Source organism: Vombatus ursinus, unplaced genomic scaffold (genome assembly GCF_900497805.2).
Source record: "Vombatus ursinus unplaced genomic scaffold, bare-nosed wombat genome assembly UNPS02014789.1, whole genome shotgun sequence".
Taxonomy (NCBI): Eukaryota; Metazoa; Chordata; class Mammalia; order Diprotodontia; family Vombatidae; genus Vombatus; species Vombatus ursinus.
Window position 1 is genome coordinate 23,876,875 of NW_020954567.1, and position 13,745 is coordinate 23,890,619.

At 38.1% G+C, this 13,745-nt stretch overlaps 1 protein-coding gene across 5 annotated transcripts in view; it reads left to right on the top strand.

The window, feature by feature from the left end:
* RGL1 (ral guanine nucleotide dissociation stimulator like 1) overlaps nucleotides 1–13,745 on the top strand; it is a 211,609-nt gene that overhangs the window by 128,016 nt on the left and 69,848 nt on the right. For all 5 annotated transcript variants that reach the window (XR_003569639.1, XM_027868474.1, XM_027868472.1 and 2 more), the window contains one exon: nucleotides 11,952–12,136. Coding sequence is in view for 4 of the 5 variants with exons in the window: in XM_027868474.1 (XP_027724275.1) it covers nucleotides 11,952–12,136 (185 nt within the window). In the remaining variant the exon portion in view is untranslated. The remainder of the gene's footprint in view (nucleotides 1–11,951; nucleotides 12,137–13,745) is intronic.

Below are 13,745 nucleotides of genomic sequence, written 5' to 3' on the forward strand. Positions count from 1 at the left end.
CAGAGTTGATAATTGAATGCATGGTAACTGATGAAATCATCAATTGAAATAGTATAGAGGAAAAAGAGAAGAATGCCCAGGACTGAGTTCTTGAGGAACTCCATCATTGTAGGTGTATGTAGGATAGTGTCATTTAAATCCAGAGAGAAGAAAGTATCAAGGAGAAAAGGATGATCCACAGTGCCACTAGCTTCAAGGAAGTCAAGAAGGATTAGGATTGAGAAAATGACATTAGATCTGACACTTAATAAATAGGAGATTCTGCTTTTCCAAGGGCTCCTTTAGATTACTTAGATATGTGGTTTGGGGTTTAAAACATAGGGGAGCCCTCATTTCCAAAGGGCCTAGCTCTGAAGAGAGAGAGAGAAGGGGGATACCAAAGATTAAGAATTCTCTCAATACCCCACATTTGCAGTTAAAGGAAAGAGAAATTTGTTCTGTTCTCTGTCCATATACCCCCAGCACCCCACTCTCTCTCACATTGATTTCTAAATTGGGGCATTGCTCAAAGGTCACAATACTTTTGGATCACAAGTAAGCCATAACTCCTACTATCTGCCTCTCTACTGTCTTCTACGGTTGTGATACTACCACAGAGGAGAAGGAAGTAAGAGAAGAGAGATTGGTGGCCAAGATCATAGAACTGTTGAGTTGCAGAGTACCTCAGAAGCTGCCGTTTAATTCAATTCCATCCCATCTTCCAAAACATGAATCTCCTTTACAATATTCTTGATAAGCGATTATCATCTTTTTTGTTTCAACTCTTCTCATTTCTCTGTTTCTATTTAGCCACCTTGCATATCCTTTTTAAATTTGGAGATGAGCTTTTATATGTTGTCCATACATCCATTATGTTTCCATCAACTAACTGTCACCCATTATATTTGGGGGTGCACTATCCCTATTTACAAAAGGCCATTAGAAACTAGGCAGATTCTTCTGCCTATTTCTCCCCAGAACATTGCTTCTGTATTCCAGGAATATTACTTTCCCAAGACTTTTACTGTACCTTAGCCTGTTCCCATAGGCATCCTAAGTAGCCAAAATACCATAAGACATTATTAATTAGTTCATTTCATGTCCAGTCTAGATATATTTTCAAAGCAAATTGCTAAATTCTGATATTCTAAAATGAAGGAGCAGCCTTCTCTTCTGTCATGTGGAATATTTTATCACATAAAATAAGTTTTTCTTCTTGGTTCTATATCTTTTGCTTTTCTAGGCTTTGACCTCTGATGTTAACCAGGTAGCAAAAGAAACCTTCCCTAGTACTCAAAATTCACTGAATTCAGGAATAAAAAAGGTGTGAGCATTATTTGACTAGGAGGTTTTTAAATGATTGTATCACTGTTCCCTAAAATACGTTGCTTTGGGTTTTGTTCCATTTAGCTTAAAGGCACTCAGGAAATTATGCTTTCATTTATTTTTTTCTCTTTATGGACTATTCTACTGTTGAAACAACTTCAGTTTCTTTATTTTTTATTGAATTTTCTTTGGAGAGCTATTTGGTTTTCTCCTTCAGTCTTCCGAATAGCAATGCTTTCAAACTGTTGTTCTACCCATTTTTGCCCCTCCCTTCTCCACACATTCAAGTAATGCAAATTTCATTCTTTTAATCTTTCCTAAGGAATTCTGACTATCGACACCAGATTTCCAGGACTGATTCAGGGTCATAGAAATAGTAGTAACCCAAAACATTGGAAAGAGTTTAAAGGAATGTCAGATGAGTTAAAGAAAGTTGGCTGTGATTCTGTAAGGCCTGGGAAACTTGCAGTGGAAAGTATTTAAAAACCCTCCTGGAAAGGTTGCAATCAACTTAGATTCCAGTAAATTCACCTCCATAAAAAGGGCAGCTGCAAAGGATCTGGCCAAGTGTGGCAGGCATGGGAGAATTGAGAGCAAAGTAAAGGCAGAGGATTTTCACTCATTTTTGGATGCACAGGGGGAGTGAAATAGGAATGAGTTTTTTTGTTTTAAAATAGAAATAGGCAAAATTTTGAAATAAAGGAATAGAAAATAGTGGAGAAGATCTAAGTTCATGCTAGTTTTAAAAAAAATATGCTTATTGGATTAAGAAAAAGCATGAAACGATGGTGTGTGTAGTGAGCGCTAAAAGGAGTAAAGCTCCCGGAGACAATGTCCTTTTTTCCCAGAGCAAGAGAAATTTGTAATAAAATGATTAGATGATTGTCAAGAAGGAAAAATAGATTTCTGAATACCTTTTTGAGTTATCTGGGAAACTGGATAAAATAGAAGAGAGCTCCCTGCAAAGATTCTGTTCCACATACAAGAGAATATAGACTTGTAGATAATTTGAAAAAGTCATTTAGAGCCCCTCATGCCCAGCAGTCTTTTGCACATTCACTCAGGTTCAAGTGATGATACCTCAGATAGTATAGTCAGAAGAACTTGGGAATAGAGCTGGAAGCCACATCAGTGCTCCCGTGTCCCAAATCCCCTCATTGGCCCAAGTTCACATAGCTAATTGGTGGCCCATCAAGGAAAGAACTTGGGTCTCCCAAACGCTGTTCTCTCCACTATACTACACTTACCAAAATATCATAACAATGTTGTGGGTAATACTTTGTATATTTAGTTAGGCTCCTTATTGATTGCAGTTTGGGGTTCTTTTTAGCCAGGCTTGATTTATTGCAAACCTGTGCTAAATTACTGGGCTGTTCCTCTTCTAGTTAATGAATGCCATGAACAAAGTTCCCAAACAGCTGGTATAAATGTGGAAGTTAAATTTGTTTCCTGAGGAAGGAGATGGGTTAAAGGATATGAGGAAAGAAACAGGAACACTAAATTGAGTTTGACCAAATGGTTTGGCCTATCAAACTAGATGCCCATTTCCTGTTCCTGATGCCTATGTAACATCTGTTATTACTAACAAAAATGCCATTTTAAGAGTGAAGTTAGGCAATATCTTACCAGGTACTTCTCTGTGATATCAGCACTTCAGACACAGACTATGCAGGATAAAAAGTGATGGATTGCAGAAAAGCAAATGGTGTGAGAAATAATCCCTCCTCATTGAAAAGACTCTTCCCTCTTCTCCAACAAGAGTGCAATTTTTTATTTATCTTGAATGTTCAAGATGGGAGCATCCTATCCACATCCTCACTTTCCATGCTAGCTTCCTAGTTCTAAGGTAATTATATTGCAACAGAAAGAGTACTAGATTTGAAGTTAGAAGAACACGATTTGAAGTCCTGGCTTTAATAAGCAAAGGAAGGCCACAAGCATTTATTAAGGGCTACTATATTCCAGGTGCTGTGCTTAGCACTGAGGTTACAAAGACAAGCAAAAAGAAAGACAGTCCCTGTTTTCATGGCACTTACATTCTAATGGGGCAAGACCACACGAAAGGGAGCTGAAAAGCTGAAGTGGGAGAGGGAGAGGATAAAGGCACCCATGAGGGAGACATAATATTGGGTTCAGGAAAGTCAGAAGTATACCTAGGAGGGAAATGAAGATTGGCTGACCTGGGCCTTTTTCCAAAATGGAAGACCCATGAAAAACTGACCAATGGAAGAAGGGGGCTGCTTATGGTGGATGATAGTTCTAGGGTGAGGAGGCCTCAGATACTGAAGAAGACTCCTAGCTTATTAGTTGTGTAACTGTGGGTGAGTCTTCTAACCTCTTTAAGCTTCAGTTTCTTCATTTGTAACATGAACATCATAACTTTTGTAATATTCACTTCACACGTTTGTCAAGTTGGAAAATACCCTCCAATTCAATATAACTCAACTTAGTAAGTTCTTATTAAGTGCTTAACTCTACAAGGTACAATGCTAGGTACTAAGTACAAAAATGAAAAACACCATAGTACTATATTCTCTCAAATGAGACAATATCTGTAAAGCATTCAGCACAGTCCCTGGCACATAGTAGGCATTTAATCAATGTTCTTCCCTTCCATCCTTTTCCTCAAAGAGTTTGCAGTTCAGTAGAGTGATGAAGTAGTTAGATAAATAACTATATTAGGAAGATATTAAGCACAGAAGATGTCAGAATGGGCTTAGAGATTAGAGGAGGGTGGCATGACTTCTGCTGTAACTGGGGAGATAAGGATAGTATCATAAAAGAAGTGGTACCTGAGTTGAGCCTTGAAGATCAGACAAAAGGCCAGTGGATTTTGGTATTAGGAGATCCATTCAAGTATGGGAATGCATTCTAGCATATGGCATATGCAAAATCATGGGAGTAGGAGAAGGTAACAAAATGAGGTGATCATTGGTTAGTTCAGTTTCCTGGAGTGTGAAGTATGGCCATATAAAGTAAATTTGCAAAAATAATATGGATCTAAATTATAGAGTGTCCTAAATAAATGCTATGGACAACTAGGTGGTGCAGTAGATAGAGTGCTGGGCGTGGAATCAGGAAGACCTGAGTTCAAATCCAGCTTCAGACACTTACTAGCTATATGACCTTGGGCAAGTCACTTAACCCTGTTTGCCTCAGTTTCCTTATCTGTCAAATGAGCTGGAGGAGGAAATGGTCACCCGACCCTGAAAAGGGGTCACAAAGAATCAGACACAAGTGAAATGAGTAAACAACAACAACAACAGCAAGAACAAATAAATGCTGGTAGAGTTCATATTTTATCCTACCACCATATTTTATACCTACCAAGTAGGGAGCTACTGAGGTTTTTGAGCAGAGGTGTGACGTGGTCAAGCCTGTATGATAGGAGGGTGGATTTGGCGGTGGTATGAAGGAAGAATGACCATCTGGTCCACTTTCTGAGACATGTCAATATTTAAAGATTCACAATGTTTCTTCCAGCTCTAATTTCTATGATCTTGTCTGTGTCCTCCCATAAAACCTACGTAAGAGGCACACTCCACATTCTGAGAAGCCTTCCTCTAATTCTCTTGATATTGTGTGGATCACGTTGAGAAACACAGACTCTCCAGAGGTCATCTGTCACTCTTGTTGCATGACTTGCCCACTCTCTTCTCCAGTGATAGGTACATCTTCCTGATGGTATACTTTATTCTGCTTCTCTTATGCAGTTTTTCATTAATTTATATCTCCAAGTGATCTCAAACTTTAATTTTCTGGAGGCTATGGTGTGGCATTACTTGCAGCTTTATAGCTTCAACAGAAGAATATTGTTATTAAAAAGATAGTCTTTTGTTTCAGGGGGAAATTTGGGGTTATTAAAAATTAGTCAATAAACACTTATTAAATACTTATTCTGTGCCAGCCACAGTGCTAAAGCAGCATGCAACTTCCTAAATTTAATCCAGTCAGTACTTCTCCTTCTATTCAATAAATGGGCCAAACTTATTGTCAAAGCTCAGTGTCCATCTGAAGATATTTATTAATTGACTAGCTCTATGGGTTATCTATCCACTGCATATGATAGTCTAGGCCAGACACAGAACCAGATTACAACGTAATTGGGAAATATTTAACAAAATAAATAAAAATGTAATAGAACATAGATAATGTTACTATGTGGTTTTCTAAGTCAAGATATGGGTTCAGGGGTCCCTATGTATGGTTTGGCAGCCCCCATTTTTATTTGAGTTTGATACCACCAACCAAGTCAATAGTCATTCTTTAGCCATTTGATGTCTCTAAGATGGATAATTAGACTATTCTCTTGAATTAGCTTCCAGGGATTGATACAATCAACAAAATGGCACTTGTAAACAGGAACAGTTGAAGAATCTTGCTTTAATGATGGAGAATCCTTCTTATAATTGGAATCTACACTCTATGTCCTCTGTGATGGTAGCCAACACCTTTGGTGAACATACCTTTCACTGTTTTATACCTTGCTCTCTAGCTTGGTTAAAGTACAAAGATCTTTCCTTATAGCCTTTATGCTTTAGAGGACTTCTCTCCTAGCCATTCACCAAACATTTGGGGATCTGCTTCTCACTAGGAAAGTTTTTATAGCTCATCAAAGATAATGCTTTCAGAGAGACAGCATGACATGCTGGATAGAGCAGTGAACTTGGAATGCTAAGGACACAGGCTCAAATACTGCCTTTGACATTTACTAGTGGTGTGACCATGTCAAGTCATGTTATCTCTCTGATACTCAAATTCTTCATCTATAAATTGGGAACAATAATGCCTATGGTGCCTTCCTTATAGTATTGATGTAAAGCTCAAATGAGGTAATGTACATGAAACATTTTGCATTTTTTCTTTTTTTAAATATTTTTTTCTTTTAGAAAAATACTAAAACTTAAATACATAATAAGAAAAGAAAAAGAGACATTATAAACAAATATAAAATAAGAAAAGAAAAAATGTTATATGTACAGCAGAACACAGGAGAAGATTCAGAATATATAGCAATAATTTTCCATTTCAAGAAAGCCTATATATTAAATACTGTGCATTATGTTGAAAGGTGTCCATCTTTTCTTTGCTTCTTTGTAGGTTTTCTTTTGTTCTCTGCCATACAAGTATTATTTTGTTCTTTTTTCCCTTTTCCTCCCTCCTCCCTACCCCAAGGCTACAATTAAGCATGCATATATTGATGTTGATATATACATGCATGTATACACACACACACACACACACACACACACACACACACACAAACATATACTTTCCCTAACATTTTGCATTTTTGTGTTTCCCCCCCTAGGCAATGGGGTTAAGTGATTTGCCCAGGGTCACACAGCTACTAAGTAAGTGTTAAGTGTCTGAGGCTAGATTTGAACTCCGGTCCTCCTGACTCCAGGGCCAGTGCTCTATCCACTGTGCCACCTAGCTGCCCATTCATTTTGCATTTTTAAAGCACAGTATAATTGCTTGCTATCATTAAAGAAAAGGGAGGGACTAGCCACCTTCTTCCACAATGGATTAAAATATGTCACTATCTTAATGCTTAGAAGTCACCATTTCCTGCTTATGGGTCATTAAAGTATCATCAAATACCTTGGAATTTATATTACAGTCTGGTGACCCTGTATTACCACATGGTATTTGTCATACATATTCTTCAAAGAATTAAGTATGTATGTGTGTATGTGCATATGATTGTCTGTTCCTATTGGCAAGGAGCTACTTTTTGTATATTAATCATATCTTGTGTACAGACTGTCCCAAAAAAATTTTAGTGCAGTTTTAAGCTTAAGTAACTTCAGAATTATAATGCTATAAATGTATAAAAACAGCATTTTTAAAATTTAAAATATTAATGTTTCTTATTAAAATTCAACTGTTAACTACTATCCTGTGCTATATACATGATTCTGTCAGATTTTTAAACTTTGCAAAAACTTTCATCAGCTGCTGCTCAGTGGTTGAAAGGTTTGCATTTGTAATCCTAGCCTTAACATTATCCAAAGAAGGAGATTTTGATGTATATACAACATTTTGATGTGAGCCCACAAGAAAAAAATCTAATGGAGACAGATCAGGTGACTGAGGTGGCTGTGCAAGAGCCATCTGTTCTACTGGTCTGAGAAAATTCTATCTAGGAACTGTTTTAACATTCAGTGCATCCCAGAGTGTCCTATCTGGTTAAATTAAAATAGAAAATGTATTATTCAAAATTCATAAAACTAAATATAAAAGAAATTTAAATAAATATTAAATTATTTTTTAAAGTTTGTAGCATTTATACTTTTGAAGTTATTATAGCTTAAAACTACACTAAGACTTTTGGGCCACCTTCTATGTCCTGCCCTCTGTGTATGATACTGATGTCATTTATCTCCATTAAAGTTTTATTCCGAGGCCTTATTGGACACCAAGAAGGTACCCGGGGTTCTTGAAAGCTATGCAGTGGAGCACCCCCTCAGACAAATCCACCAGACTGGAAATACTTAGAATTTGGCCCTGGCAACACACTTCATATCTGTTCTCTGAGAACCACCTTGGCTAAGCTTGGAGAAGCTTAGCAGCAGAACGTTTGCCATCAGGTGATGAATTTTCTCACCCAGAGAAATTCATAAACCTGCTTGCTGAGGATATTGTAATCTATTGATGGAGGGATATGTGCCAGTGATGCGCCAACTTAACCATTGTATAGACTCTAAGTTGTTTTTTCCAGCATTGGTAAAGAAAGGATTGTCATTGCTTCACTAGAATCTTTTCACCTGGACCTTCCTTTTGTTCCTCAGACATATGTAGCTACTTAATTGTTGTTGGATTGCTTGAATTAATCCAAAATACTGAAAGACAGAATTTAAGGGGCTTGTATAAGATCATATAACTAGCAATCAGCAGGGCTGGTGCTTGAATCCAGACCCTCTGATTCCAACTCTCATACTCAGTGCTCGTATCTTTCATCTTTCCTTCAAGGAGCCAAATTATTTTTATAAATACCTTCTGATTTGTCCTCATAAATGACAGATGTGAATTTGATGGAGACAGAAATAATAACTCTCATTTTGTACATGGAGAAGCCAATGATAGTGACTTTAACTTTTCTAAAATAATCTGGTTAATTAGATATTGTACATTAGAAGTAGACTAAAACTCGGTTCTTCTTTCCTTCAGGCCGCCCCATTGCTGTGTATTAGCAAAGCCAAGAATCCTTCCCAAACTAACACCTATGTTGTTCACACAAGGCCTTTTTTTCTTAAAGTTGATACCCTCAAACCAGGATTCCTTTTGGATATTATGCTAATTATAAACCTACAACGTCCCAAATAGACATGGATTAGAGTTTCAGGGTAGGCCTAGGAAAGATTATAGGGAAAAAAGAAGTGATCCTCCTTTTTCCTGTTGTGGCAGATAGATCCTGTGACACTGCTTTCTTTACTGAGATAATGAAAGTCTCCTGTTCATATCTGCTTCTTGGTCTAGCCAGTGCAGGGAGTTTCTTCCCAGGGACATCAAACTTGAAGCTTCTCTGAGCTTTGGGCTCTCGTGCAGCTTTTCCCAGAAAGCTTTCCTCCCCAGCAATGCTGATAAACACTCAGTTGATAGGAGGTCAGTGGCTTCCCCTGTTGCCGGTGTTATTTATTGTGTAGGGTTTTTTTGGGGGGAGTGTGGAACATCCCATTGGTAGTAGGGAAGGTAAGTGTGTTTCCTTGCCCCCTCTTTCTCATTCCCCCTTTGAGGGAATTCCTTATGCTTGCAATATGAATGTCTGGGGTGTGGTGAACTTTTAAATGCTGCTCTGAGAGACCCAGCTGGATTCAGCTCTGCTTTTGCTCATACCAAGCTGTGGGAAGGGAAGGTCACTGTAACAAAGAGTAAAATAGCAGGGTTCATTAGCAGAACTGTCTAAAAACTTCAGATAGAGAAATACAAAGTAAACCCTGCTGCAGTCAGTCCTGTCTGTACAAAGCTCCTTTTTTTTTTTTTCCTTTAAGAGAATCTGGCCTTTCTATAGTTGTCCTCCTTCGGAAATAAGGGAGACAGTATTAACTGTTAGGTGTTAGAAATATTTCCTGTTCATGCTGTGCTTCAATCCAGGTTCTGAATACTACATGTTTTGACAAAACCTGGGAAAATTTGGGGAAAAGAGAAAACAAATGAAAGGGAAAGATGAGATGATCTCTTTGTTAGGTTATTATTCCTTTTGGAACTTAATTTTCTTCCCTCTACCTATTCTCCTCCATGTAAAATGAGGAAAATTCTTGTTCCTAGAAATATTAAGAGAGGTGTTCTGAGAAGCAAGAAGGCATTGTGACTAATTAGCTCATTTATCACCTCTTTTGAAATTTGTAAACATGTCCTCTGTGAGGGCAAATGGGGCCAAACTTGATGCAGACATGCTACAGTCTAGTTTCCTGCTTTCAGCGGCTCTCTATGGGTCTGAACTCAAGGACTATCAGAATAGGGAAAAACAGCAACAACAAAACTATGCAGAAACTCCCCCCTCCCCACTCTCCCTAAAAAGGAAGTGTTAAAATGCTGCTTCATGATATTCTTCTTCAAATGTTGATATATAATTTTGCCTAAGAAGGGGAAAAACACTTGTCTAACAACTATATCTTGGACCTCTTTAAAGAGTAGTCATTTCATTTTACTTTTTCATATTTTTAGTAAAGTCCAGAACAACTAATTTTCTATAGGGAAATGAAATATTTATAGTTTTTAGTTTAGTATGAAATAGAGATATAGGGGACACAATCTTTATGGTTTTTAATTTGAAATTTTAATTTGATGTTATATGTCTTGAGATTTACATATACACACATCTTATGTACATATGGAAATACATGTATGTACATATGTCTTTATGTATGTACATATAGAATGTGTATATGTGTCTATGTGTCTGTGTATATATACATATATATATGTCTATGTCTATATCTATCTATATATACACACACACACATATATAGTACATTACAATTTTCCAAAGTGTCCTAATGTCTGCCATGGGAATGAGGAATTAACAAATTCCTCATTCCTCTGTTTATTTTTAAATTTCAAACTTAAACATGAGCTTATTTAAATCAAGATTCTTGATATGAATTCAGGGCTTAAGTAATATAAACATATCTGTGAAATCCTAAAAGGTTCATTCATTCATAGATAATAATGACCTATTAATCAAAAGCATTTTAGTTAGAAACATGATCATTTGAAGAGTAAGCATAGTACATTATGAACTTGCTAGTTTCTTAGTTCTTCTTTTGCTGAGGAAATAGCTGTAGAGATATGTCAAACACATATTACTTTGAGTGTGCACCTATCATCTTCCATTATACTCGTCATTGTCATTAAATATTATAGTCCATGATAGGTAAGCCCAATTTTTTAACAATGATGACGATGATAGCAGCATTTACATAATCTTTTAAGGTTTGTGAAGTGCTTTACAAATTTTATTTCATTTTATCCTCATGACAACACTGGGAGGTAGATGATATTATCCCCATTTTATAGATGAGGAAACCAAGTCAGACAAAGGTTAAGTGACTTGCCCAGAGTCACACAGCTAGTAAGAGGCAGATGCTGATTTGAGCTTAGTCCTTCCTAACTGGCAATCTAGAATTCAGTCCCCTGCACCACCTGGCTGCCTACCAGAGATCTACAAGCTAGAATGAAGGATGTTTGTATCCTTCCCAGGTATATTATGCAGCCTTTTTGTTCAGCTTGCTGTTGAATCAGTAAGTCTTTGTGATGAGAAGAAAAGATTTAGATAGTAGTCGTAGCACATGAAATTTAGTGTGATGACTGTCTTTCTAATATGCAGTTTGAATTTAAGACCTTAGTGTTAATGAGTGCAAAGTCAAGTCCTAATACCACTTGGGACTGTTGATTTTGCTCTATCCCATGGTCAAAGACAACACCTTCAACCCCAGACAAATGTTCCCTTGGTCATAAAGAAATTGAAGTCCAAGAGTATGAATTAGAATTTATTAGAGCAAATTCATTATTACAATGGAAAACCAAGCCATAGTGCATGTCCTGCTGATTGATGGTGGATTGGATGACATCTTTGATTGATTATGAATTGTGTGTGGGGAGCAGAGAGAAGGCCAGTTCAGCTATATCACACGTACAGGAGGGGAAATAATGTATGATAAGGGGGGAGGGATAGTTTGGGGCCAGGTTGTGTTGGTCTTTAAAGTTAAACAGAGGCATTTACATTTAATCCTAGAGATTAGAAGCAACTAGATCTGATTGAGTAGATGATCAGATCTATGTTCAGGAAAATTACTTTGGTAGACATGTGTAGGATGGATTAGAATGCGGATAGGTTTGAGGCAGGGAGACCTGTCAGAAATTTCTTGGAATAATCTGGACCCTGGTGATCAGGATCTGAACTGAGATGGCAGCTACGTATGAAGAGAGAAGGAGTAAGATTTGAGAGATGTTGTAAAGGCAGACACAACAAGATTTGGTAAAATGTCCATGTCATAGATTTTGTGGTCACAATTTCAAGAGATTTAGAACTGGAAAATCTATTACCCAGCACATACATTACCCAGGCCTGAGTTTCTGCCCTTTGTTTTCAGCCTCCAAAGCAGGTGAGGAGAGATAATTTTTTCTGTCTCTCTTCTCAGTGCAATTGCCTCCATCTTGAGGGCCTGGCTGGACCAGTGTGCTGAAGACTTCCGGGAACCACCTCATTACCCTTGCTTGCAGAAGCTGCTCGACTATCTTAAACGGACTATGCCAGGCTCTGACCCTGAACGAAGAGCACAAAACCTTCTGGAGCAGTTTCAGAAGCAGAACGTGGAAACTGACAGTAAGTTTCTTTACTTAGGACTGAAAAAGTCCTTGAACCAGATTCTTAGATCTGCTTATTAGTACAGACTAGTGGATAGAAAACTAGACTTGAAGTCAGGAAGACCTGGGTTCAGATCCTGTCTCTGATTTGCCTTATGATTGTGGACAAGTCACTTAAGTTCTTTGAGACATAATTTTTTTATCTATAAAATAAGGATAATAAACACTTTAGCTCCAAGAATTGTTTTGAGGTTCAAATGGGATAAAGCATATGAAATATTTTGCCAACTTTAAAGGCTGTGTAAATGCCAGTTTTTTTATTACTGGAGAGAATGTTTTTATTATAGTCTGTAGAGGTAAGGTAATTCTATTCTTAAAAGAAAGGCACAGCTTATGCAGAATTATTAGAAGCATGCTGTGTTGCTCAAAGGAACAATTTCCTCCAACGGGTATTGAAAATGTAATCACAGAGTAATAGAATATTAGAGCTGGAAGGGATTCTTAGCAACCACCTTCTTCAAAACCCTCGTTTTATGACTGAAGACTCTAAGACCCATAGACCCATGTATCTGTGTTCTAGATAAGGTAGGTTTCTTAGAGGTGTTGGGGGCCAACTTGTTTAGGTTCTGGTTAAATTTGTGGTTATGCATGTTATTGATTGCATGTCCATTTCTATGTGCACCAGATAATTGTTTAGGCCTACCATACACTTGTCCATGTACACCCTAGTGCTACCTTACATCTCAAATAACAATGTCCACATCACAGAGATGCTTTAAGAGTTTCTAGCAAAAAAGGGGTTAAATTATGGTCAGTAGCTCTTCTCTCAGAAGCATGGAAATGAAGTTTCTCTTTCTCTCAATATGGAAATGGTCTCATTCTTTCAGCTTGGAAAGTGTCACTGTGATCTGCCCTCTGCCAACACCAATTACAGTCCTGGCCTCCAGGCTTTGTCCTTTAGCATCTTCTCCAACTGCTGCATCAAAGGAAATAAATGTGGTTGTTTTTTCCTATTTGAGAACTGATTGCCTCCATCTGAGGACAAAAGACAGACCTATAGCCCAGGTCACATATTGGCCCAACCAGTTGTGAGCCCATAGTAACTGAGAGAAGGACCGGTCTGCAGTTCCTGGCTGACTCGTTGTCTGTTTCCTGCTTAGAAAGTTTCCTTTGGCCTACAAGCCCACTTCCTAGTTTGCTGTGGCCACTGCTGCTGAGGCTACTGACCAACTTGGAGCTCCTGAAGTGTATTTCCTGAAAGCAATGGCTGAATTTGTCAGAGGAGGGACAGGAAACAGCTCATGAAATAGCGATCAGTGGAGCTCAGCAGCTGCAGAAAACAATCTGACATTCTGCATCACTACCTGTTGGATATTCCATGTGTTGGGGGCAAAGGGAGCAGGGAAGGGGTGAGAGAGGCAGGGTGGACCTTATTAAGAGGTCACTTGCCAAATACCATACTGGGGATGACTTCATCTGTTTGGAATGTTTGAATGCTAGGGCCCCTCCTATAAAAGCCAGAATCCAGGCTCCCTTTGGGGCCTCTTCATTTTGTCTTTTTGTTGGAGTAGAGAACACCAGACCAGACCACAGCTCGGCTCATTGGTGCTGCTGCTGGCTCCAGGCCT